This window comes from Humulus lupulus, chromosome 1 (genome assembly GCF_963169125.1).
Source record: "Humulus lupulus chromosome 1, drHumLupu1.1, whole genome shotgun sequence".
NCBI lineage: Eukaryota > Viridiplantae > Streptophyta > Magnoliopsida > Rosales > Cannabaceae > Humulus > Humulus lupulus.
Genome location: NC_084793.1, coordinates 48,798,084 through 48,821,564, shown reverse-complemented (window position 1 = coordinate 48,821,564; position 23,481 = coordinate 48,798,084). Strand labels below are relative to the sequence as shown.

Below are 23,481 nucleotides of genomic sequence, written 5' to 3'. Positions count from 1 at the left end.
ATGGTGACTAGGGGCTATGACCCAAGGTGCCAGGGCTACGGCTCTTGAGCAGGGTTGAGCCCGTTTGCATGTTTTGACCTCGGGAACATAGTTTTAGGCCTCGGGATCGTTCCTACTACTTGGATTAGTTTGGATTGATGCCTCGGAGGCTAGATATTGGTTTTGGAACCTATGTTGATCATATTTATTGTTGGTATCCTATAATGTGTTATGATTAGGTAACCGCTAAGGATTAAAGGTTGATCGTTCTCAAGGGTTGTTCTTTTAATCATTCTAGCTCGAATCTGAGGTAAGAAAACTGCACCCTGTGTATATATGACATGCGTATTTGTTATTGAGGCATGTTGATTGATAAATGTGGACATGGATTGCACATTAAATGCTAGTGAATGTTGATTACCTGTATATGGCACTGACTAGGCAGGGACACTGACCTAAGAGTCAGAAACAGCATAAGCGTCCTGAACGCAGGGCCGAATGAAGATTAGATCTAATCGAGATCAGTGTTGAATGGCTCTAAGGAATTCACACTAGACCAACACTAAGGTCGATGGACTTATAAGTGCTTGGCTAGTCTAAGACTAGTTACTGAGAGCCAAGGCCTAAGGCCCAGGTGACTGCTTGTCACATGGCTAGGGAACGATGTTCCAGGGTTATGACTCCATGGTCATGAGGAAGGTTATGTTGGTGACCAGTCACCGTGCACCTATCCTGGTTAAGCTAATGAAAGGTTTACTTACCTGTTAAGCCCCGGTGAGCCTATCGTCAAAGGCTGAAGGGAGTTATTCCCAATATAGTGACTTTTGCGACTGTCACCTATCTGTTTTGGACTGATAGTCCTGAATGATTATTATTATCATTGTTGATATTATATCATGCTTTATTGTGTTTTCTTACTGGGCCTCGACTCATGGGTGCTATGTGGTGCAGGTAAAGGGAAAGAAAAGCTCACCCAGCCTTGAGTGGAGAGCTTAGTTGGTAATGTGTATATATGCGGCCGCTTGACCACCATGGCCAAGGAGTTCTCAGAGGGACTAGGGGGAATTACCCTATTTTTCCGCTTAGGTCGACGGGTTTGTAAATTTGAACTAGTAGTGACCATTTTGAGTTGTAAATAACTTGTAAATGTTTTGAATAGCTCATGAGCAGTTTATATACTTAATAAATAAATATCCTTTCCTTTTTATTTTTTTTTCCACCTTAACCTGTTAATAACACTTAGAACACATTTTTAACCAAAGGACTCGGGTAGCGGGTCAAATTTTTGGTTCACCGTAACTGTTCTGGGGTAACCAGGGCATTACAACTTGGTATCAGAGCAATGCCAAGGTTAGGGTTCCTACAGACTGGCTGGGCATGTACACACATCATTGAAGTCAAGCTCGACTCATGGTTTGGTAACTATTTATGTAGTTATATGATTAACTGCCTAAATGTGGTATATATGCTTTACCTGTATGCATGAGACACTATGTTAAACCTGTGCCCTTAAATATTACATCCTCAGCAACTGTGTGCTTATTAGTACTAGAATTGCTGGAACGTACTTATTAGTATGGTTGTTATGAATTATTATGTGATACATGCTGAGTGCTAAATGCTATAAACATGTATCTGCTTGTATAATTGTATGACTGTGGAATATGATAATTGTCTGCTTGTTCTTGGACCGTAAGGCGACAAGAGGTTTAGTTATTACAACCTGACTGGCCGTATTAATCAATGTTTCAGCAAGGTATAACAGATAAGAATGAATCCAGGGCAGACAGATACTTCAGCTGGCCAGAATGATCAGGGCCAGAATAATAATAACAGTCAGAGTCAAGAAAATGACCAGTCATAGATTCCACAGCCAGCTCCTGTAAACTGGCAGCAGATAATGAGTGATCTGCAGGATACAATATTAAGACAGGGGGAAGAGCTTCGTCTCTTGAAACAACAGCAAGTGCCTACAGTGGCCAGTGGATCAGAGGCACCTCCTGTGTCGGTGCCAGCAGCTAGGCAGCTGCCTAAGGTTGGAAATAAATGGGAGCCTCTTTATGAAAGGTTCAGGAAGCAACAACCTCCAATATTTGAGGGCAGTGCAGATCCTGCCAAGGCTGAATAGAGGATGAGTATGATTACCACTATCCTTGATTTCATGAAGGTATCTGGTAATGAGAGGGTGGCCTGTGCCACTTATATGTTTTGGGAGGATGCCCGGATTTGGTGGGAGGTTATTACCTAGACCAAGAATGTTAATGCTCTGAATTGGGAAGAGTTTCAGACTTTGTTTAATGAAAAATATTATAATGATGCTATTAAGGCGGCGAAGGCCGAGGAGTTCATTAGGCTACTTCAGGGGAACTTATCAGTCACTGAGTATGCCTTAAAGTTTGATCGTTTGGCAAAGTTTTCCATGGAGCTGGTGCCCATTGATGGGACCAAAAGAGAGAGATTCTTGCAGGGGCTACAGCCCAGATTAGCCCGAGATGTACGTATCACCACTGTGGCTAGGGTTACTACCTATGCACAGGTGGTTGAGAAGACACTCACAGTTGAGAGTACGGAGAATAGAATCTAGCATGACAGTGCAGCCAGAAAGGAATTCAGGAGGTCAGGTCCTCCATTTGTGGGTTCAAGTAGGGGTGTTGGCCCCAGTGATCAGAAGAGGAAGATTCCTGACACCCTCCCAGTTCCAGGTCCTAAGAGGCAGTGCCGTGGTATTTCAATGGGTCGTCCAGGTGGTAGTGAAGCCTGGAAGTCTTATCCTGAGTGTCCTAGATGCAAGAGGCATCACTTGGGAGAGTGTAGGGCAAGGGTCTACTTCTCATGTGGAGCAGTGGGTCATCGTAAAAAGGATTTCCCTAAGGCAAGAAAAGAAGAACCCAGGAAAGCGGACAGCTCGGCCCCAGCTCGAGTGTTCGCATTGACTCAAGCAGAAGCTAAGGCTTCTCCCTCAGTTGTTACAGGTCAACTTCTTAGTGCTGGAACCCCTTATAATGTGTTGATTGATTCTGGTGCTACACATTCTTTTATTTCTAGTAGTATTATTGATAGACTGTGTAGACCTTGTGATTTTTATGCTGTGGGGTTTGGTACTTTGTTACCCACTAGAGAGATAGTGGTATCCAGGAGATGGGTCAGATCTTTGTAAGTGACAGTGGAGGGCAGAGAGTTATCAGTGGATTTGATAGAGTTGGTTATGACTGACTTCGATATGATATTGGGTATGGATTGGTTGGCAAAGTATGGGGCAACCATTGATTGCAGAAGGAAGAAGGTCACCTTTGAGCCTAAAGGTGAGGATCCTTTTGTGTTTGTTGGTGCTGTGCATGGACCTTGTATTCTAATGATTTATGTATTAAGGGCTAGGGATTTATTGCAAGGAGGTTGCATTAGATTCTTAGCCAGTGTGGTTGATACCACTCAGGTCGTGCCAGTGAGACCAGAAGATACTAGACTTGTTTGTGAATTTCTTGATGTGTTTCCAGAAGATTTGCTAGGGTTGCCACCGCATAGAGAAATTGAGTTCGTTATAGAACTGGCACCAAGGACGAAGCCAGTGTCTAGAGCGCCTTACAGAATGGCCCCAGCAGAGTTGAAAGAATTAAAAGTGCAGTTGCAAGAGCTGTTAGATTTGGGTTTTATTAGACCTAGTTTCTCACCTTGGGGTGCGCCAGTTCTGTTTGTAAAGAAGAAGGATGGTTCTATGAGAATGTTTATTGATTACAGAGAACAGAATAAGCTGACAATTAAGAATAAGTATCCTTTGCCAAGGATAGATGATCTGTTTGATCAGTTACAAGGTAAGAAGGTATTCTCAAAGATCGACCTTCGTTCTGGTTATCATCAGTTGAGGGTCAAGGAGGGAGACATACCAAAGACTACTTTTCGTACCAGGTATGGGCATTATGAGTTCCTAGTTATGTCATTTGGATAGACTAATGCCCCTGCTGCTTTATGGATCTGATGAACTGAGTGTTCAAGGATTATCTAGACCAGTTTGTGATCGTCTTTATCGATGATATTCTGGTGTATTCTCAGACTGAGTCAGAACATGAGTATCACTTGAGGTTGGTTCTACAGAGACTGAGGGAACACAGACTGTTTGCAAAGTTCAAGAAGTGTGAGTTTTGGTTGTCTCAGGTATTTTTCTTAGGCACATTGTCAGTAAGGAGGGGATTAAGGTAGATCCAGCGAAGATGGAAGCAGTCAGAGATTGGCCAAGGCCAAAGAATGCTTCTAAGGCTAGAAGTTTCCTTGGATTGGCAGGTTATTATAGGCGTTTCGTGGAAGGGTTCTCAAAGATACCTAGTGCTTTGACTGAGCTGACACGCAAGAGTCAAATATTTGTGTGGTCAGATAAGTGTGAGAACAGCTTCCAGGAACTGAAGCAGAGATTGATTGCAGCTCCAATTCTGAGTCTTCCGACAGATCAGGAGAAGTTTGTGATTTACTGTGATGCTTCTCATCAGGGTTTGGGCTGTGTTTTGATGCAATCAGATAAGGTAATTGCCTATGCTTCTCATCAGTTGAAGGAGTATGAAAAGAGATATCCTACTCATGATTTAGAGTGTAGGCACTATCTCTATGGAGAGAAGTGTGAGATCTATACAGACCACAAGAGCCTGAAATACTTCTTCACTCAGAAAGATTTAAATATGAGACAAAGGCGTTGGCTGGAGTTAGTAAAAGATTATGATTGTGAGATTTTGTATCATCCAGGAAAAGCCAACGCGGTAGCTGATGCTTTAAGCCGGAAGGGTCCGGGACAGATTTATGGTGTGAGGCAGATAGCCAGAGAGTTAGCAGATGATATTAACAGAGCTGGTATAGAGTTGTTGGTGGGCCAATTGGCTAATATTACGCTACAGTCTACGCTGTTGGAGAGAATTAAGGAGGGTCAGCTGAGTGATCCACAGCTGATCAAGATTAGAGAGGATGTTCTATCTGGAGTATCCAGGGATTATACAGTGTCTAAGTTAGGGTTGTTGAGATACAAAGGGCGGATATGTGTTCCGCTAGACACTGCTTTGAGGCGAGAGATTCTGGATGAATCTCATACTACACCTTACTCTTTGCATCCAGGCACCACGAAGATGTATCAAGATGTGAGATCATTGTATTGGTGGCCGGGGATGAAGAGAGATGTAGTTGAGTATGTGGCTAAGTGCTTGACTTGTCAACAGGTCAAGGCTGAGCATCAGAGGCCAGCAGGGTTATTGCAGCCTCTGGATATCCCAAAGTGGAAGTGGGAGGACATCACAATGGATTTCGTGGTGGGCTTACCCAGGACTGTTGGTCAGCATGATTCTATTTGGGTGATAGTGGATTGTTACACCAAGTCAGCTCACTTTCTGCCAGTGAGGACTACTTATACAGTTAACCAGTATGCAGATCTCTATGTGAGAGAGATCATGCGTCTTCATGGATCACCTAGGTCGATCGTGTCAGATCGGGACCCTACTTTTACTTCCAAGTTTTGGGGAAGTTTGCAGAAGGCCATGGGGACGCAGTTAAAGTTCAGTACTGCTTATCATCCTCAGACAGATGGCCAATCTAAGAGGATGATCCAGATATTAGAAGACATGCTGAGAGCATGTGTACTGGACTTTGGTGGATCTTGGAGTAAGTATCTACCTTTGATAGAATTCTCCTACAACAACAGTTATCAGTCTACCATTGGAGTTGCACCTTATGAGATGTTATATGGTAGGAAGTGCAGATCTCCCATTCATTGGGATGAGACAGGTGAAAGGAGGTACTTAGGTCCTAAGGTAGTTCAGAGGACCAGTGAGGCCATTGAGAAGATTAGAGCTCGGATGCTCACTTCTCAGAGTAGGCAAAAGAGCTATGCAGATCCCAAGCGCAGGAACGTGGAGTTCCAAGTGGGAGACTATGTCTTCCTCAGAGTCTCACCATGGAAAGGGGTGAGAAGGTTTGGGAAGAAGGGAAAGTTGAATCCTAGATTCGTAGGTCCATTTGAGATCCTGGAGAGGATTGGTCAGGTGGCTTACAGATTGGCTTTGCCTCCGGCGTTGTCAGTCGTGCATAATGTATTTAATGTTTCAGCTCTTCAGAGGTATGTATCTGATGTAAGCCATATTTTGAGTTATGAAGATCTGGAACGTGAGCCAGATCTCTCCTTTGAGGAGCAGCCAGTTCAGATACTTGACAAGAAAGATAAGGTCCTCAGGAATAAGACGATACCTTTGGTTAAGGTATTGTGGAGGAACAAGGTCAAGGAAGCGACCTGGGAGATGGAGTCAGATATGCAGATTCAGAATCCCAAGCTGTTCAGGAAAATTTCTAGGACGAAATTTCTGTAAGGAGGGGATAGTTGTAATGCCCTGAATCCTCCGATGTGGTTTAATGGCGGGATTAGTAGGTCGGGAGGGCCATAACTGTTTAATTATGCCATTAAATGATAATATGCATGTTTATGTGAATTATATTATAATATGATGTTATATGCATGCATGTGGGTCCACATTCAAATATTATGATATTTTGCTAATTTGGCCCGTTAAGGGTAAATTTATGTATTTGGGTGCATATTGTGATTTGTGAATGAGATCCCATTATTATGGAGATATATTCGAGCTATTTAGCATGAGACGATCCTATATAATGAATTAGCAGTTATGTCATAACGGGGTTCAATTATTGGGTAATAGGAATGTTTATTTGATAATAAATTGGGAATATTTGAGATTATGATGAAATTCTGAAATTTTTGACTATAATGTCCCCGGGGGTGATTTTGGGACGCCGAGCACTAGGTATTATTTGAGGTTATTTAAGCTTGAAGTAGCTTGTCAGATAGAACGTACGTTTGAAAACCTCTCGTTCTCTTCCCGTAGTTCATTTTTACCGTTCGAAGCTTTTTCGAAGAAATCTCGAGTTCTAGGAGTTGGAATCAAGCGAGGATCGAGGCATAGTGATCCTAGGAAAGATTAGAAGCTTCTTGAGGGAAGGATTTTATGGAAAACAACCCAATCGAAGGTAATTTAAGTTTGAATTTTTGAGTTTTTAAAGTTTCTAAGCTTTGAATGGGACTTTTTGAATTGTTGAGTTTTTGGCTCGATTGAACCTTGGGTTTTGATGGTTTTGGAGCATTGGGAAGCTTGGGAACTTTGATTTGATAATTGGGGAATGTTTAGGTATGATTTTGGAGGTTTTGGGAAGTTGAAAACGTGTTTGGGAATGGCCCAAGGTTGGGGGCCGCGGCCCTAGATTGAAAAAGCAGGTGGCCGAGCTTGCTCTTGCTGGGCGTCGCGGCCCTTACTTCAGTGGTGACTGGGGGCTGCGGCTCAAGGTGCCAGGGCCGCGACTTTTGAGCAAGGTTGAGCCCGTTTGCATGTTTTGACCCCGGGAACATAGTTTTAGGCCTCGGGATCGTTCCTACTACTTGGATTAGTTTGGATTGATGCCTCGGAGGCTAGATATTGGTTTGGGAACCTATGTTGGTCATATTTATTGATGGTATCCTATAATGTGTTATGATTAGGTAACCGCTAAGGATTAAAGGTTGATCGTTCTCAAGGGTTGTTCTTTTAATCATTCTAGCTCGAATCTGAGGTAAGAAAACTGCACCCTGTGTATATATGACATGCGTATTTGTTATTGAGGCATGTTGATTGATAAATGTGGACATGGATTGCACATTAAATGCTAGTGAATGTTGATTACTTGTATATGGCACTGACTAGGCAGGGACACTGACCTAAGAGTCAGAAACAGCATAAGCGTCCTGAACGCAGGGCCGAATGAAGATTAGATCTAATCGATATCAGTGTTGAATGGCTCTAAGGAATTCACACTAGACCAACACTAAGGTCGATGGACTTATAAGTGCTTGGCTAGTCTAAGACTAGTTACTGAGAGCCAAGGCCTAAGGCCCAGGTGACTGCTTGTCACATGGCTAGGGAACGATGTTCCAGGGTTATGACTCTATGGTCATGAGGAAGGTTATGTTGGTGACCAGTCACCATGCACCTATCCTGGTTAAGCTAATGAAAGGTTTACTTACATGTTAAGCCCCGGTGACCCTATCATCACAAGGCTAAAGGGAGTTATTCCCAATTTAGTGACTTTTGCGACTGTCACCTATCTGTTTTGGACTGATAGTCCTGAATGATTATTATGATCATTGTTGATATTATATCATGCTTTATTGTGTTTTCTTGCTGGGCCTTGGCTCATGGGTGCTATGTGATGTAGGTAAAGGGAAAGAAAAGCTCACCCAACCTTGAGTGGAGAGCTTAGGTTGTGATGGGTACATATGCAGCCGCTGGACCACCACAGCCAAGAAGTTCTCAGAGGGACTAGGGGGAATTACCCTATTTTGCCGCTTAGGTCGACGGGTTTGTAAATTTGAAATAGTAGTGACCATTTTGAGTTGTAAATAACTTCTAAATGTTTTGAATAGCTCATGAGCACTTTATATACTTAATAAATAAATATCCTTTCCTTTTTATTATTTTTCCACCTTAACCTGTTAATAACACTTAGAACACGTTTTTAACCAAAGGACTCGGGTAGCAGGTCAAATTTTCGGTTCACCGTTCACCGTAACTATTCTGGGGTAACCAGGGTGTTACATCTATCCTTGGCAGAGGGTACCTGTTCTTAATTGTTAACTTATTCAGTTCTTTGAAATCAATGCACATCCTTAGAGAACCATCTTTCTTCTTCACAAACAGAATTGGTGCACCCTAAGGTGAGAAACTAGGTCTAATAAAACCCAAATCTAACAGCTCTTGCAACTGTACTTTCAATTCTTTCAACTCTGTTGGGGCCATTCTATAAGGTGCTCTAGACAGTGGCTTTGTCTGTGGTGCCAGTTCTATCACAAACTCAATCTCTCTGTGTAGTGGCAACCCTGGTAGATCTTCTGGAAACACATCCAGAAACTCACAGACTGGGATGACCTGAGTGGTGTCAACCACACTGGCTAAGAATCCTATGGAACCCCCTTGCAATAGATCTCTAGCTCTCAAAACATAATTCATATGTATACGAGGTCCATGCACTATACCAACAAAAACAAAAGGATCCTCACCTTCAGGCTCAAAGGTGATCATCTTCCTTCTGCAATCTATGGTTGCCCCATACTTCACTAACCAATCTATACCAAGAATCATGTCGAAGGCAGTCATAACTAACTCTATCAAATCCACTAACAACTCGCTGCCCTCCACTATCACTGACAAAGATCTGACCCATCTCCTGGATACCACTAACTCCCCATTGGGTAATAAGGTCTCGAACCCCACAACATAATAATCACATGGCCTACACAGTCTATCAATAATTCTACTAGCAACAAAAGAATGTGTAGCACTAGAATCAATCAAAACAGTATAAGGGGTTTCAGCACTAAGAACCTGACCTGTAACTACTGGGGGTGAAGCCTCAGCCTCCGCCTCTACTTGAGTCAATGCAAACACTCGAGCTGGGGCTGAGCTTTCCGCATTTCTGGATTCTTCCTTTCTTGCTTTTGGGCAGTCTTTCTTAAAATGTCCCACTGCCCCAAATAAGAAGCAAGTTTTTGCCCTACACTCTCCCAAATGGCACCTCTTGCACCAAGGGCTCTCGAGATAAGTCTTCCAGGCCTCACTGCCACCCTGACGACCCATTGTAATACCGCGTGGTCGCCTATCAGGACCTGGAGCTGGGAAGGTGACAGGAACCTTCCTCTTCTAATCACTGGGGCCTCCGCCCCTACCTGAACCCACAAATGGATGACCTGTCCTCCTCAACTCTCTTCTGGCTGCACTGTCTCGCCAGATCTTGTTATCTGCGCTCTCAACTGTGAGTGCCTTCTCCACCACATGTGCATAAGAAGTAACTCCAGCCACAGTGGTGATATGAACATCCCGAGCTAATCTAGGCTATAGCCCCTGGAGAAATCTCTCCCTTCTGGTCCCATCAGTGGGCACCAACTCCATGGAAAACTTTGCCAATCTATCAAACTTCAGGGCATATTTAGTCACTGTCAAACTCCCCTGAAGCAACCTGATAAACTCTTCAACTTTAGCAGCCCTGATGGCATCATTATAATACTTTTCATTAAACAGAGTCTGAAACTCTTCCTAACTCAAGGCATTGACATTTCTAGTCTGGGATATAACTTCCCACCAAATTCAGGCGTCCTCCCGAAACATATACATGGCACAAGCCACCCTCTCATTACCAGACACCCTCATGAAGTCAAGGATTGTGATAATCATGCTCATCCATTGTTCAACCTTAGCTGGATCTGCACTACCCTAAAAAACTAGAGGTTGCTATTTCCTAAACCTTTCATAAAGAGGTTCCCATTTGCTTCCAGCCTCAGGTAGTTGCTCAACTGTTGGCACCGATACAGGTGGTGCCTCAGGTAAAAGTTCCCTGTAGGAACTTGTTGTTTTTCTCAAGAGGTGGATTTCTTCTTCCTACCTTAATACTCTGGCCTGTAAATCATTAAACAACTGCTTCCAGTTATTAGGAGTTGGCTGTGGAATCTGATTCTGGTCATTCTCTTGACCTTGTCTATTATTCTGGCCTTGATCTTCTTGGCCAGCTGATGAATTTTTCTGTCTTGGAATCATTCTTATAACTTAAACCTTGCTGCAATAGTCAATGCGGCAAGTTAGGCAGTGATAACTAAACCTCTTGCCGCCGCTAGCTGATGAATCTGTCTGTCTTGGAATCATTCTTATAACTTCAACTTTGCTGCAATAGTCAATGCGGCCAGTTAGGCAGTGATAACTAAACCGCTTGCCGCCTCACGGTCCAAGATCAACAGAACATCAACCATATTCCACAATTATACAGATATACAAATGGATACATGATCATAGCATTTAGCATTTAACACGTATCAGTTACTAATTCACAATGAACGATACTAATAAGTATGTTCTAACAATATCAGTACTAATAAGCACATTCTTGCTTATGATGCAGTAGTCAAGGCCCAGCCTTATTAATGTATTTCATATGTAGATAGGTAAAGCATTTACACTTTATTTAAGCAGTTAAACATATAACCACATAAATAATTACCAAACCATGAGTCGAGCTTGTCTTCAGTGGCGAGTGTACATGCCCAGCCAGTCTACAGGAACCCTAAACCATGGCACGCTCTGATACCAAGTTGTAACGCCCTGGTTACTCCAAGACTGTTACTGTGAACTTTAAACAGTGTTTAACTCGCTAAATGAGTCATTTGGTTATAAACGTGCATCTACGTGTTATTAATAGGCTAAGGTGAAAAATCTTGATCAAAAGGAAATGATATATTTTATTGAAAACATAAAACTGTACATGGGCCCAAAAAAGTGTTTACATTTTATTTACAATCCAAAATAGTCATTACAGTGTAAAAATTACAACCCGGCGACCTAAGCGGAAAAATATAGGGTTAACCCCTAGTTCCTCTGAGAAACACCTTGGTTGTGGTGGTCAAGCGGCTGCATATGTACACATCACCACCTAAGCTCTCCACTCAAGGATGGGTGAGCTTTTCTTTTCCATTACCTGCACCACATAGGACCCGTGAGCCAAGGCTAAGCAAGAAAACTCATACTGCATGTATACATTATCAAATGTTGATTATGATAATCATACTAGGCTTGTAGCCCTAATCAAATAATATCAAGATTCTAATAATCATGCTAGGGTGTGTAGCCCTAATCAGATGGTATCGAGATTCTAATAATCATGCTGGGGCGTGCAACCCAATCAGATACGTGACTATTAAGTCACCCTCTGAATAGATGAGTAATAAGTCTATCTCTAGGGCTCTGAACCCTAATTAGATAAGTGACTAATGAGTAAGTCACGAACTTAAATCAGATAAGTGACTATGGAGTCACGAACTTGGGCTCCGCACCCATAGTCGTTTGACGATGCAGTCACCGGGCCTACTAGCCCCGGCTCTAAGTAACAAGCTAATTTTGACTAATAAGTCAGTACCATTCACAAATAAGCAAGATTGCTAAGCATTTAATATGAAATCAATGTCCACATATAGAGCACTCAACATGCCTCATTAATAACCATGCATGTCACATACAGGGTGCAGTTTTCTTACCTCTGGTTCGAGCGTGGAATAATAAAAGAACGAACTTTGAGAACGATAAGTCCTTAAGTCCCTTAGTGGTCACCTAGTCATAACCAAATGTGGGATTCCATCAATAAAATGAATAATAAAAGGTTCCTGAACCAAGACCTAGCCTCCGGGACGTCGAATCCTACTAAATCGGGTAGTAGGAATGATCCCAAGGCCTAACGTTTGAGTTCCCATGAAAAAAACACATTTCTGGCCAAATAGGCCCTTAAGAGTCGCAGCCCTACTCCACTATGTCGTGGTCCGCCTCCCAAACAGAGGCGCCAGCCTCATCCATGTCTGCACCTTGCGCCGCGACATACTAACCTAGCGCCACGTCCCTTTCTGCCCATCAGCCAAAAACTCGTGTTTTCTCCCATCAAAACCTCATCAGACTCTTATCAAATCAACCCAGAAATCACAACCAATCACCAACACATCATGTCTTCTAGTTTAACCAAAAAACCCAAGCTTTAAACCATTTAAAACCTCATTAAATTTCCCACTTTTATAATCAAAACTTTAAGCTCAAAACTAACACAAAATCAGAGCAAGAAACCAATAAAATTGAACTAAAACCTTACCTTAAACACATGATTAAACCCTCTTCAATGGTAGAACACAATCCTAGACCCTCAAGGCTAGATTCCCTAGCTTGAATCCTTAATTAGAGCTTCAAAATTTCAACCTAGAAGAAGAAGATGTGATGATCGTGGGAGTGGAAGAAGAGACTCTGTTTTGGCTTTCTAATTTCTTCTACAACCAGCCTAACTCAAATATATCCTAAGGTCAAATGACCAAAATACCCACCATGCCTAATTATTGCCTTAACAGCCACCAAGGCAAAAGTGTCATTTCTCCTCTAATCCCGTTATTCCAAATATTCTCAAATGCTACTAAATCATATCCCATTACCTTTTAATTCTCGGTAATGAACTAATCTTCAAATTACCACGAGACTCACCCCGAGCCCGGAAATTTACCTAGTAATGACCAAACCGCTAACTTGTATTCAAAGATCGTCTCATGCCGAATAGCTCGAACAAATCCACATTATAATGTGGCCTCATCCATAAATCACCAACATGCCTGAAAATATACAAATATGCCCTCAACGAGCCAAATTACCAAAATGCCCTTATAATGAAAAGTGGACCCACATGCATGCATTTATCATCATATATTAATATAATTCACATAATCATGCATATAATCATTTAATAGCATAATAATTCAATTATGGCCATCCCGGCCTTCTAATCCAACCATTAACCTCATTAGGGATTTTGGGGCATTACACAGGGGTCCTTGAATTCATAATCCAGGTACTCTCATCTTGATTAGATCGAAGAACTTTTAGTGATTTACCTAATTTTTTTCCAGCTTCAGCTTGGAATTCTTTAAACTTTCCAAAAATTTCATATTTCTTTTGCATCAAATATAGGTTACCATATATAGAATAATCGTCAATGAAGGTCACAAAATATTCAAACCCTCTTGTAGCTTGCACATTAAGTGGTCCACACACATCAGTGTGTACGAGTTGGAGTGGTTCTATGGCTCTTTAACCCTTTGTAGAGAAAGGTCTTTTGGTCATCTTTCCTTCCAGACAGGAACCACGGTAGAAGAAAACCAATAGTTAATTCTTTTAAAGGTCCCTCTTTTGCTAGGCTGTTAATTTTATCCAAACCAATATGCCCAAATCTCAAATGCCATAGATATGTTTCACTGTCGGAATCAATTTTTAGACGTGTAATAGATCTTAGGTTTGAAACTTTAAACATTTCAGAGTTGTATATAGATCGATCTTTTTCCTTAAGTTTATACAGCCCATCATTGGATTTTTCATGACATATTTTAATACCAGATCTTGAGATAACAATCGAATTATTATTGAAAGAAATATTGATACCTTGTTCATGCAACATAGAAACTGAAATTAAGTTCCTAGTAAATCCTAGAATAAAATAAACATTTTTTGAAACAAGAAATTTATTTTTATCAAATTCCAACCGGGTTGTTCCAACTTATTCGGCAAGACAACCTGACCACTGCCAACCCTCATAGTCACCTCCTCATCAGCAAGTTCTCTCGAAGAACTAAGAATATGTAAAGAAAAGCAAACATGGTTAGTGGCACCAGAATCAACAATCCAGGATGATGTATCATCTTCCACTAAACAAGCTTCTAAAACAAGTAAATCATGTTTACATTTCTTCTTTTCTTTTAGGTCTGAGAAATACTTAGGACAGTTTCTCTTCCAATGACCCTCAACTCCACAATTAAAGCATGTCCCTTTGGGTTTCTTTTTTTGAAAGTTTTGTTATCTCTGTTCTCCTTACCTTTGGATGACTTTTTAGGCTTCCTTTCCTGTCTGTCATTTTCCTTGTCATGAGATTTCTTTCTCTTCTTATTTTTCCCTTTTGAAGAGGATGGTTTAGAATCAGCAACATTTGCTTCTTCTACTTTTGAATTACTCTTATTGAGTGATTCAAAAGTTTGCAACTCATTTAACAACTGGGTCATATTATACTCCAACTTGTTCATAACATAGTTGGTAGTAAATGTGGAAAAGCTAGAGTGAGTGATTTAAGTATCAGACTAACTTGAGTTCTCTCATCAATGGTTGCTCCATGAACTTATGCATCATGCATTGTATTGATCATGTTTAGAACATGTTGTCTGACAGAAACTCCTTTCTTCATTTTCATGTTCATGTATTCATGTCTGCATTAATCGGACTGTTACCAAACATGGCTTGAAGAGACTCCCATATCTCATATGCAGTCTCCATGTCTTCATGCTTCTTTCTGAGTACATCATTCATACTAGCAAGCATGTAACACTTAGCCTTATTGTTGGATAAAATCCGAGCATCATAATTCTCCCTAACAGTTTTAGGAGCAATGGCAGGAAGGACCTCAGGACATTACTCAGTAAAGACAAACTTGTGGTTCTCAAAGATCAAAACAATGTTCATATTTGATTTCCATTTTATAAAATTATCACCAGTAAGTTTCTCGTTTGCAAGTAAAGCAATAATAAGGTTTGAATTCATCATTGTTGAAATAAATATATAAAAAAAATTTGAATTTAGCATATATTATGAATATCAACAATTTTTGGAATAGTAAATATGATGAATGAATCCAAGGGAAATTTAAGGGAGGTAAAGGGCTTAGGCAAGGAGATCCTATTTCTCCTTTGCTCTTTGTCATTGTGATGGATTACCTTACTCGATTGTTAATCAAAGCATCCAATGATAAAGGTTTCAGATTTCATCCTATGTGCAAATCACTCAATCTTGTTAATCTTTGCTTTGCGGATGATTTGCTTATTTTTTCCAAGGCTAATCATCAATCTGTGCAGATTTTGCATTCAGCTTTTGCTGAGTTTACCTTGACTTCAGGCTTGTCTATCAACCATAGTAAATCTCGTATTTACTTTGGTGGGCTGTCCGATGTTGCTAAGGAGTCTGTGTTGAGCTATATCAATCTGCATGAAGGGCCATTTCCTCTGAAGTATCATGGTGTACCTCTTAGGCCTACCAAATGTAAAGCCTCTGAGTTTGAAGTTATTCTCAAGAAGATTAGATTGTGTCTTAATTCCTGGGCCAGCCGAAACTTGTCCTATGCTAGTAGAACTCAGTTAATTCAATCTATCTTATTGGGGATTAGAAACTATTGGATGAATATTTTTCTATTGCCTCAACATGTGGTTTGAGATATTGATTTTCTGTGTAGGAACTTCTTGTGGGGTGTGAAGGGAACCCGCAGAAAATTTCACCTGGCTTCTTGGGAATTTGTCTGTCCTCCTAAAGCTTATGGAGGGCTTGGTTTTATAGAAGGGCCTGCTTGGAATAAGACTATGATTGCAAAGTTTCTCTGGGCCATTTCTTTTAAACAGGACCAATTATGGGTGAAATGGGTGAATACCATATACTTAAAAGGAGTGCCAATCAGGGACTATACTTTGAAACAAGATGATAGCTGGTATTGGAGAAAATTGATCAAGCTAAGTCATTTTGTGTCTGGACCAGATTTGGCAGTTGCTATAGTGCACGGTCAACTCAGGTTGGGTAAGTTGTATACTCATTTTGTTTTTGGTGTGAAGATTGAGTATGGGCGTACAGTTTGGTGTACACTTTTAGTACCTAAGCACCATTTTTTTCTGTGGCAAGTTGTCAATAACCACTTACTCACTAGAGATTTACTCCATAGTTCTCATGTGAATATTACTTCCTTGAGCTGCCTTGTTTGCTATCAGATGAATGAATCTCATTCGCACCTCTTTTTTTAGTGCATTTTCTCTGAGAAGATCAGACAGGCTATTGCTAACTGGTTGGGAGAGGTGATTTGGCCTGGTAATTCTAATGAATGGCATTTTCGGTTGGCTGGTTGTAGGCGAGATTGGCTGGGCCAGGTGGTTTCCGCTACTCTTGCAGTTGCTGTCTATTTTATCTGGTTTAATAGAAACAAATGTTATTTTGATAATAGTTGTTATTCGGTTACCAAAATTGATCAATTGATCCGGTTTTCTATCAAAACCAGAGTTCTTAATTCCAATACTAGGAAGTTGTCTACTAGAGAGAGACAAATGTTAGATTTTGTTACTAATCTGTAATTTGTTTTGGGGGAGCTATTGCTCTGGCATTTTTTTGTAATTTTTTGGTTGATTAATAAATTTTCTTTCTTGATCAAAAAAATATATATATGATGAATGAATACAACAAATTTAAATAACACATAAAAAAATATTTTTAATTCTACAATAAATTAATTTAAAAATTAATGGACCAACCTTAGGGTAGGTCATACTAATCTTAAGTTAATGTTGAGACACTTTTCAAATTCATAAGTGAAAAAAAAATCAACTATTTTCTCTTTTGGCTTATGAACAACTGCTTGTTTGGTCAAGATTAACTAGTCCGCTTGAAAGCCTAGTTAAGCATTGTGAGTGTAACCCATTATTTTAGATTAATGACTTAACTCAAGAGTGTGTCTTAGGGTCAATCAAACTTAAAATACATCATCAATCCTATTCTTTATAGAAGTTGTTGACGGTAAGAACTCGTCAACGATACGAGGTCAGAAAACTCAAATTATATTGTGAAAGATAGCTAAGAATAAGATGGAAAGAACTTGAAAGAGAAGTTTATACAGAACTACAATGGAGCAAAGATCATATATTTCTTAATCGTTTTTTCATACAAAGAATTTTCCAACCCCCTTGCTGGAGGGGTGAAGGTCTATTTATATTGGGGCTCTAATGCCTCCTGATACATTGTGGTCCCAGGAGACAAGATTGTATATAGGTACATTTTCAGGTTTGTGGCATAGGTCACAGTGGAGCAGAAGGTGGTGGTGTCGGCCTGGTACATAGCCAGAGGTATACAGGTAGTGCCTCCACTCTTTGTACAAATCTGTACCACCATTACTTGTACGATGCAGATGTCAAGGTCACGCCTCTGTCCTCCTCATGGTCATACATCCTGCTCCCGTATACGTACAGGTACCTTGTACCTGATGGTTATTCTCACATCCCCAAGACACATATTTGCTCAAGGCTATTCCATATTCTACTAAGTGTAGGAAAGTTTATGAGTTATCATAAATGATATTCTCAGTCGTTTATATCACTATTGACTTGACACCAAATAATTTTTGGGTCTCCCTTAGTGTTCCTCGTACGCTCATTCAAGATGTTTTAGGCTCCATACGCTGAGAGAAGCTAAGGTGTGGGAGTACTTAGGTGCGCGCATGAAGCCAAGCAAGAGCCTCGCATGGCGAGGGTGGCTTGTCGAGGTAACTGTGTTCGGGTGCTTAGGCGCGTGTGGGAGGCTTGCCGAGGGCCTCGCATAGTGAGGGTGGCATCTCGGGGTACCCGTGTTCGGGTGCGCATGGGAGGCTAGCTGAGGGCCTCGCATAGCGAGGGTGGCATGCGCATGTTAGGCTTGCTGAAGGCCTCGCATAGAGAGGGTGGCTCTCTTGGCCTAACGACTCCAATGCCAAGTGAGGCCCTCGCCCCTTCGTGCATGCGGAAGGTAGCCCAGCGAGTAGGCGCGCATCACTCCTAGATGGGTTAGGCCTCGGTATGCGAGGCCTTTCCCTCACAAGGCCTTTGTGCGAGTGTCAACTTTAGGTTACCTCATGCCCATACCACCTAGGAGTTACCACACACCCTTGGCACCTCACGCCGATGTCCACAAGGGTAGCGACACGTAGAGCAAGGCATGTCCCGAAGCACCGTCCCACTAGCATGTGTTTCATAATCTTTAAGGTGCCTCGTAATATAGAGCTTCTATCGAATGGAATTCACAAGGGAAGAATTCCCACATTCACAGAAGTTAACCTTGAATAATAACACAGTCATAAACCTTCCTTAGGGGGACGCAAACAAATGTGTCTCGAGGCCCATTCCATGAAACATCGATGCTAACTAATAATTGAGACCATAGAAGTTATTGTTATTACCCCTTCTCCCACTCACTATTTTAGAATATGTGTTTTCTCAAAACATCCTATTCTTTTTAATTAATCAAATTAATTTACCAAATGATATTCTAATAATTACAAATCTCATTAAGCATTTAAATCATTAAACAAGATTTAATCATCTTACTAAATAGGCCCTTAAACTATATAGTCAATAAATGCTCTAATTATTAAGAATATTATTTGCCTATCTAATAAAATTAATTATCAAATAGGTATTGAAATTAACACTTAAAATCAATTTACAGCTTTGTTCTAGATTAACTATATGATTCGTTTAATACCTAATTCAAACATGTTTCTACTCGATATGAGATATATGCTTGAATTAGATATATTGTGTGGGTAATATGAATGTCATGTTATAATGCATGACTATGTTATTATACACTTTTAATACATTCAAATATTTAAATAAATAAATAAAACAATAAATAAGTAAATAAATGTAAGCCGAGTGTTTTTGGGTAGTTCTAGAAAAGTTACAACACTTGCAATATTTTACAAAATAAATAAATAAAAAAAACAAAATCAAGGCATTATGTAGAATCTCCATCTCCATATTTATGGGCCTTCTATTATTTTTAGTGAAAATTACATGTTATATGAGATTTTTAATAGATTGTGCAAAAATATGGCTTCTTTTTAAGAAAAGTTAATATATGGTTTTTTTTTTAAATCTCACTTTTATGAGTTTAGTTTCCCATATTTTTGTATAAAAGTTTGATTATGTTATATTTTTACTCTTAATCAAGTTTTATTAATTTGGAAGGGTATGTTTGTAATTTGATTCTCTTTTTTTAGCTTATTTGATTTTTTTATATTAATTTTATATAACTATTTTTATATTAAATTTTCCATGGTTGTTTTGCAAATTTTTTATTAATTCTTTTTTTGTAATATGAATTGTGTTTATTATTTTTTTATTTATTATAAACATTTTTTTTTCAAAACCTGAGTAAGGTAACCAATTACTTAATTGATTTTTCAAAATTATATAAAAAAAAAATCCTACAGCTATGTTAAATAACATTTATCTAGAGGGGTAACCAGTTACTTGTTTGATTTTTCACAGCTATGAAAAAAAAAATCTTAGAGGTTAAATAACATGTCTAAGGAGGGGTAACCAGTTACAGTGAGATTATTAACTTATTGCCATAAGAGGGGTAACCAGTTACCTTAAAACGGGTGACGAGTCACTCATATTAGAAATGAAAAGAAACATCACATTTGAAGGAAAAAAAGAAGGAAGAGTAAGTATGATTTAGTAACCTAGGTAACTTGTTACCATAAAGAACCCACAAATATACACACACATCAGAATGTGAAGGTAACCAGTTACCTCCTGAAATATACACACAAAGAACGTGAAGGCCAGTTACCACAGATCTAAAGATAGAAAAAAAAAAAAAAAAACAGATTTGACCACGAACAAACCTTCTCCCTCGCCTTCGACCACCACCAGAAACCCCCATCCCCTGCGCGCAAAATCCCATCACAAACCCAGCCATCCCCGTCGTTTTGCGCAGCTCCGACCACCACGAATCACACACAGCCCAGGTGCCACCCTTCTTCCTCGCCTCCGACCACCACCAGCACATCCCTCACCTCAGCCTATCCCCTTCGTTTTGGATTTGGGGGCTCGCGAATGGAATCGCATAGAGATGCGCGGATTGAGGTTGTGTTCGTCGATGGTGCGGCTGGGGTGTTCTTGGCTGGGTTTCACGGAGGTGCGTGCCTAAGGTGGTGAGGGTGGCTGGGTTTCACGGAGGTGCGGCTGTGGTGTTCTTGGCAGGTGTTGAGGGTGGTTGGTCAGAGATGATGGCGGACATGGTGAGGCAGGCAAGTGGAGAACAGGGAGGTGGCAGCTAGGGAAAAATGAAAGAGAAGATGTGGCTTGGCTGAAGGAGTTTTGGCTATGTTAATTACCATAGTACCCCTCCTTTTGCTGATTTTTTTTTGTTTAATTTTGATTTCCACTATGAGATTAGTTTTCTCATAATCTAAGTTTTTGTTAATTAAATTTTCCCATACAAATTAAGCAAAGTTTAACTCCCATATTTTTGCACATTGATGGCTAAAAAGCCATATTTTTTTAAAATTCCCTTATTTTTATGCCATCTAGCCCATTTTTTAATTATAAATGACTTCAATAACTTTAAACAATCTTTTAAAATATTGAACTTGGCTAATAAAAGCCTAATGGGTCATTTAGGTCCATTTTGAACTTGGGCCACTTAATTCAAAATTTAATTCGAATTTTAAAATTCCAATTAACAATTTGGGCCAAGCCTACAAATTCAAGGAAACCAATTATAACTCTATGGCTCGGGTAAGGAGCTAAGTGAGTTAGGTTTGCAATTTTAGGGCTCAACTTGGTGGGGTGGCTCAAAAGAGCCACCAAACCACCAAGCCGCAAAGGCTCGGGCATGCAAGGCAACAGGGCGCGACTGGGCACGCTAGGCAGCAGAGCACACAAGGCGCGAAGGGAGCCAGGAGGCTTGGATGGGCGCAACAAAGGCGCCGAGATGTAGAGGCTCACGCGCCAAGGGACGTGAGAAGAGTGCTGGAGGTGTTGGGTGCCTAGTGCACAGGCAACAACGAGCATGTGTCGCACCAAGCAATCATCAAGCGCAGGCCGAAGCTCGGGCATCAGGTGCGCATGGGCGCGATAGGCAAGGGATGCGGAGCTTGTGCGCAAGGAGCCTGGGCTCGGGCTAGGCATGCCGAGAGGGTCTCGGCACCCTTTAGGGCTTGGGGCTCAGGATTACACTTTTGCAAATTAATCATACTATTGCTGATAACTAAATTACAAAAAAATATATATTATGTCCCATATGGCTTACAATTTTGTAGATCTAGAAAAAATATGAACAATTCCTAAACCCAAAAAACCATATAATTAATGACTCTTAAGAACATACATTCACCAAAATAACACATCCATTCATTCATCATATATTACGATAATATAAGAATGCATATTATACCCACACAGTACAGGGTCTTGGGCCTAGAGATTTCAAAATATGTTATGTAAACAAACTTTAAATAATCGGATCCATTAACATGCAAAACATTAATCATAGAGAAATAAAAATATGATGATTTACCAGTTGAAAAACTATCAAAGATCCTTACTATCATTTTATATCCCCAACGAACATCCAATCCAAAGCAGTTGTTCAAAATACTCAGACCAAGATCTTCCAAGATGTATCTTTATACCTAAAGACGTGTGTGGGCACGTAGAGTAATGGCAGGGAAATTTTTTTGATTCACAAGATATTCTAAACACATGAGATCTTGGAATATTAGGTCTTAGACAGTTTTCGGGGATAGGAAAGTATTACGATATATTTTCTTTCTATCAAAAGTCTTATGAAACTATTCACATCTAATAGATTTATAAAAGAATTAATTAAATCTTTGAAGTTCAAAATTCAAAATTCAAATTATAAATCAATTATTAAATAATTAAAAAGATAAAAGAAATACCCATGACCCATTCTTGGACCTTGTTACCCACCAACTACATTAACACATCCCCGATTTCAGGGACGTGTTCCAACAATTTTCTTTTAATTATTATTTAATAATTTATTTATTCTAAAATATCTAAACCTGATAACTTATTTATCAAATTAATTAAAGAATAAATATCATTTCAAATTCAAATATAATTTGAATTATCATAAATATATTTTCACATTATTTAAATAAATAAAACTAATTAATTCAAAATTAATTATCTTAATTATTTAAATGCCATTTTTGAAAATATCATTTTATTTAAAAAATAATTTTCAAAAAATATAATTAATTTATTAATTGATTAATTTGTCTCAATTACATATTTGACCATGAAGAGCAAATTTCTTCTAAATATGTCATTTTCCTAATTTTTCCAAACTTCAACTCTTTCCTTGAATACTGTTGATAGAGCCGTCTCGGGGACCTATGGACCTATAATTTGAAGCTCCAATAAATTTAGATTATTAATTAAAACTCTTTAATATAATAACCTTAATTTATTAATCTCAATATTATTTTATTAAAAGTATGAGATTGCACTCTTGTAATTATAAACATTTATTTATTGAGTACTTTTAAATATATAAAAAGTGTCCATCGATTTAATCACTACATACAATTCAATCATCTATTATTTTTCATAATTAAAGTAGGAGTTAATCACCGTTTAACCTCTTTAATTATATCTTGTTTCCTTAAGTATCATTAACTTTACTAGTGAAGGTTAATTCATCAATTGGTTTATGAATTTGAGCTCAATAACCTTTCAGTTCCAAAAGTCAACCCTTAAGGGAACCATTATTCAATTCCTCTCGAAAAGGTATAGATTTCATATCTGTATATTATGTCCCCAACCATTTACATCAATAAGTTCTTAAAACAAAAGATTTTAGCTTGATCATTCTTACAAACTATAACGAGTGAATCAAAGAACTCATATGACATAAACAAGAGTACAAAATAACTTCAGGATTAAGACCAATTTATATATGATCATCTTATTGATATGTTTAATTAATACTTATAAAGTAAAAGGTATTATTAAGTATTAATAACATATTGAGTCTTATTCATGTATAATAACTTTATACAAAGTATCTCCACTAAGATGTCCTACTACATCAGTAATCCAGATATAGATTATATGTATTCATAATACTAGTGAACCGTACTTACAGTATTTAATCCAAAGATTTCATATAACTCTGTTTCACTGCGAACTGTTTAAATCCGTTCCCTTCAATCTTAATCATCTCGTACCAATACAAGATTGTAGTCAAAATAACGAATTTTAGAATTTTTTGGTATTCATATAATATTATTTATAATAATAATAAACAAATAATATATGTGAAAATTAATTTTAATTATTTA

The 23,481-nt window shown here is 39.2% G+C and overlaps 1 protein-coding gene across 1 annotated transcript; it reads left to right on the top strand.

Annotated features, from left to right (window-relative positions):
* Positions 1-15,301: 15,301 nt before the first annotated feature.
* On the top strand, positions 15,302-16,607 carry LOC133814533 (uncharacterized). The gene is made up of 3 exons (XM_062247481.1): positions 15,302-15,675; positions 15,823-16,157; positions 16,483-16,607. Exons 1-3 carry the CDS (start codon positions 15,302-15,304, stop codon positions 16,605-16,607), a joined length of 834 nt encoding a protein of 277 aa, XP_062103465.1.
* Positions 16,608-23,481: the final 6,874 nt, after the last annotated feature.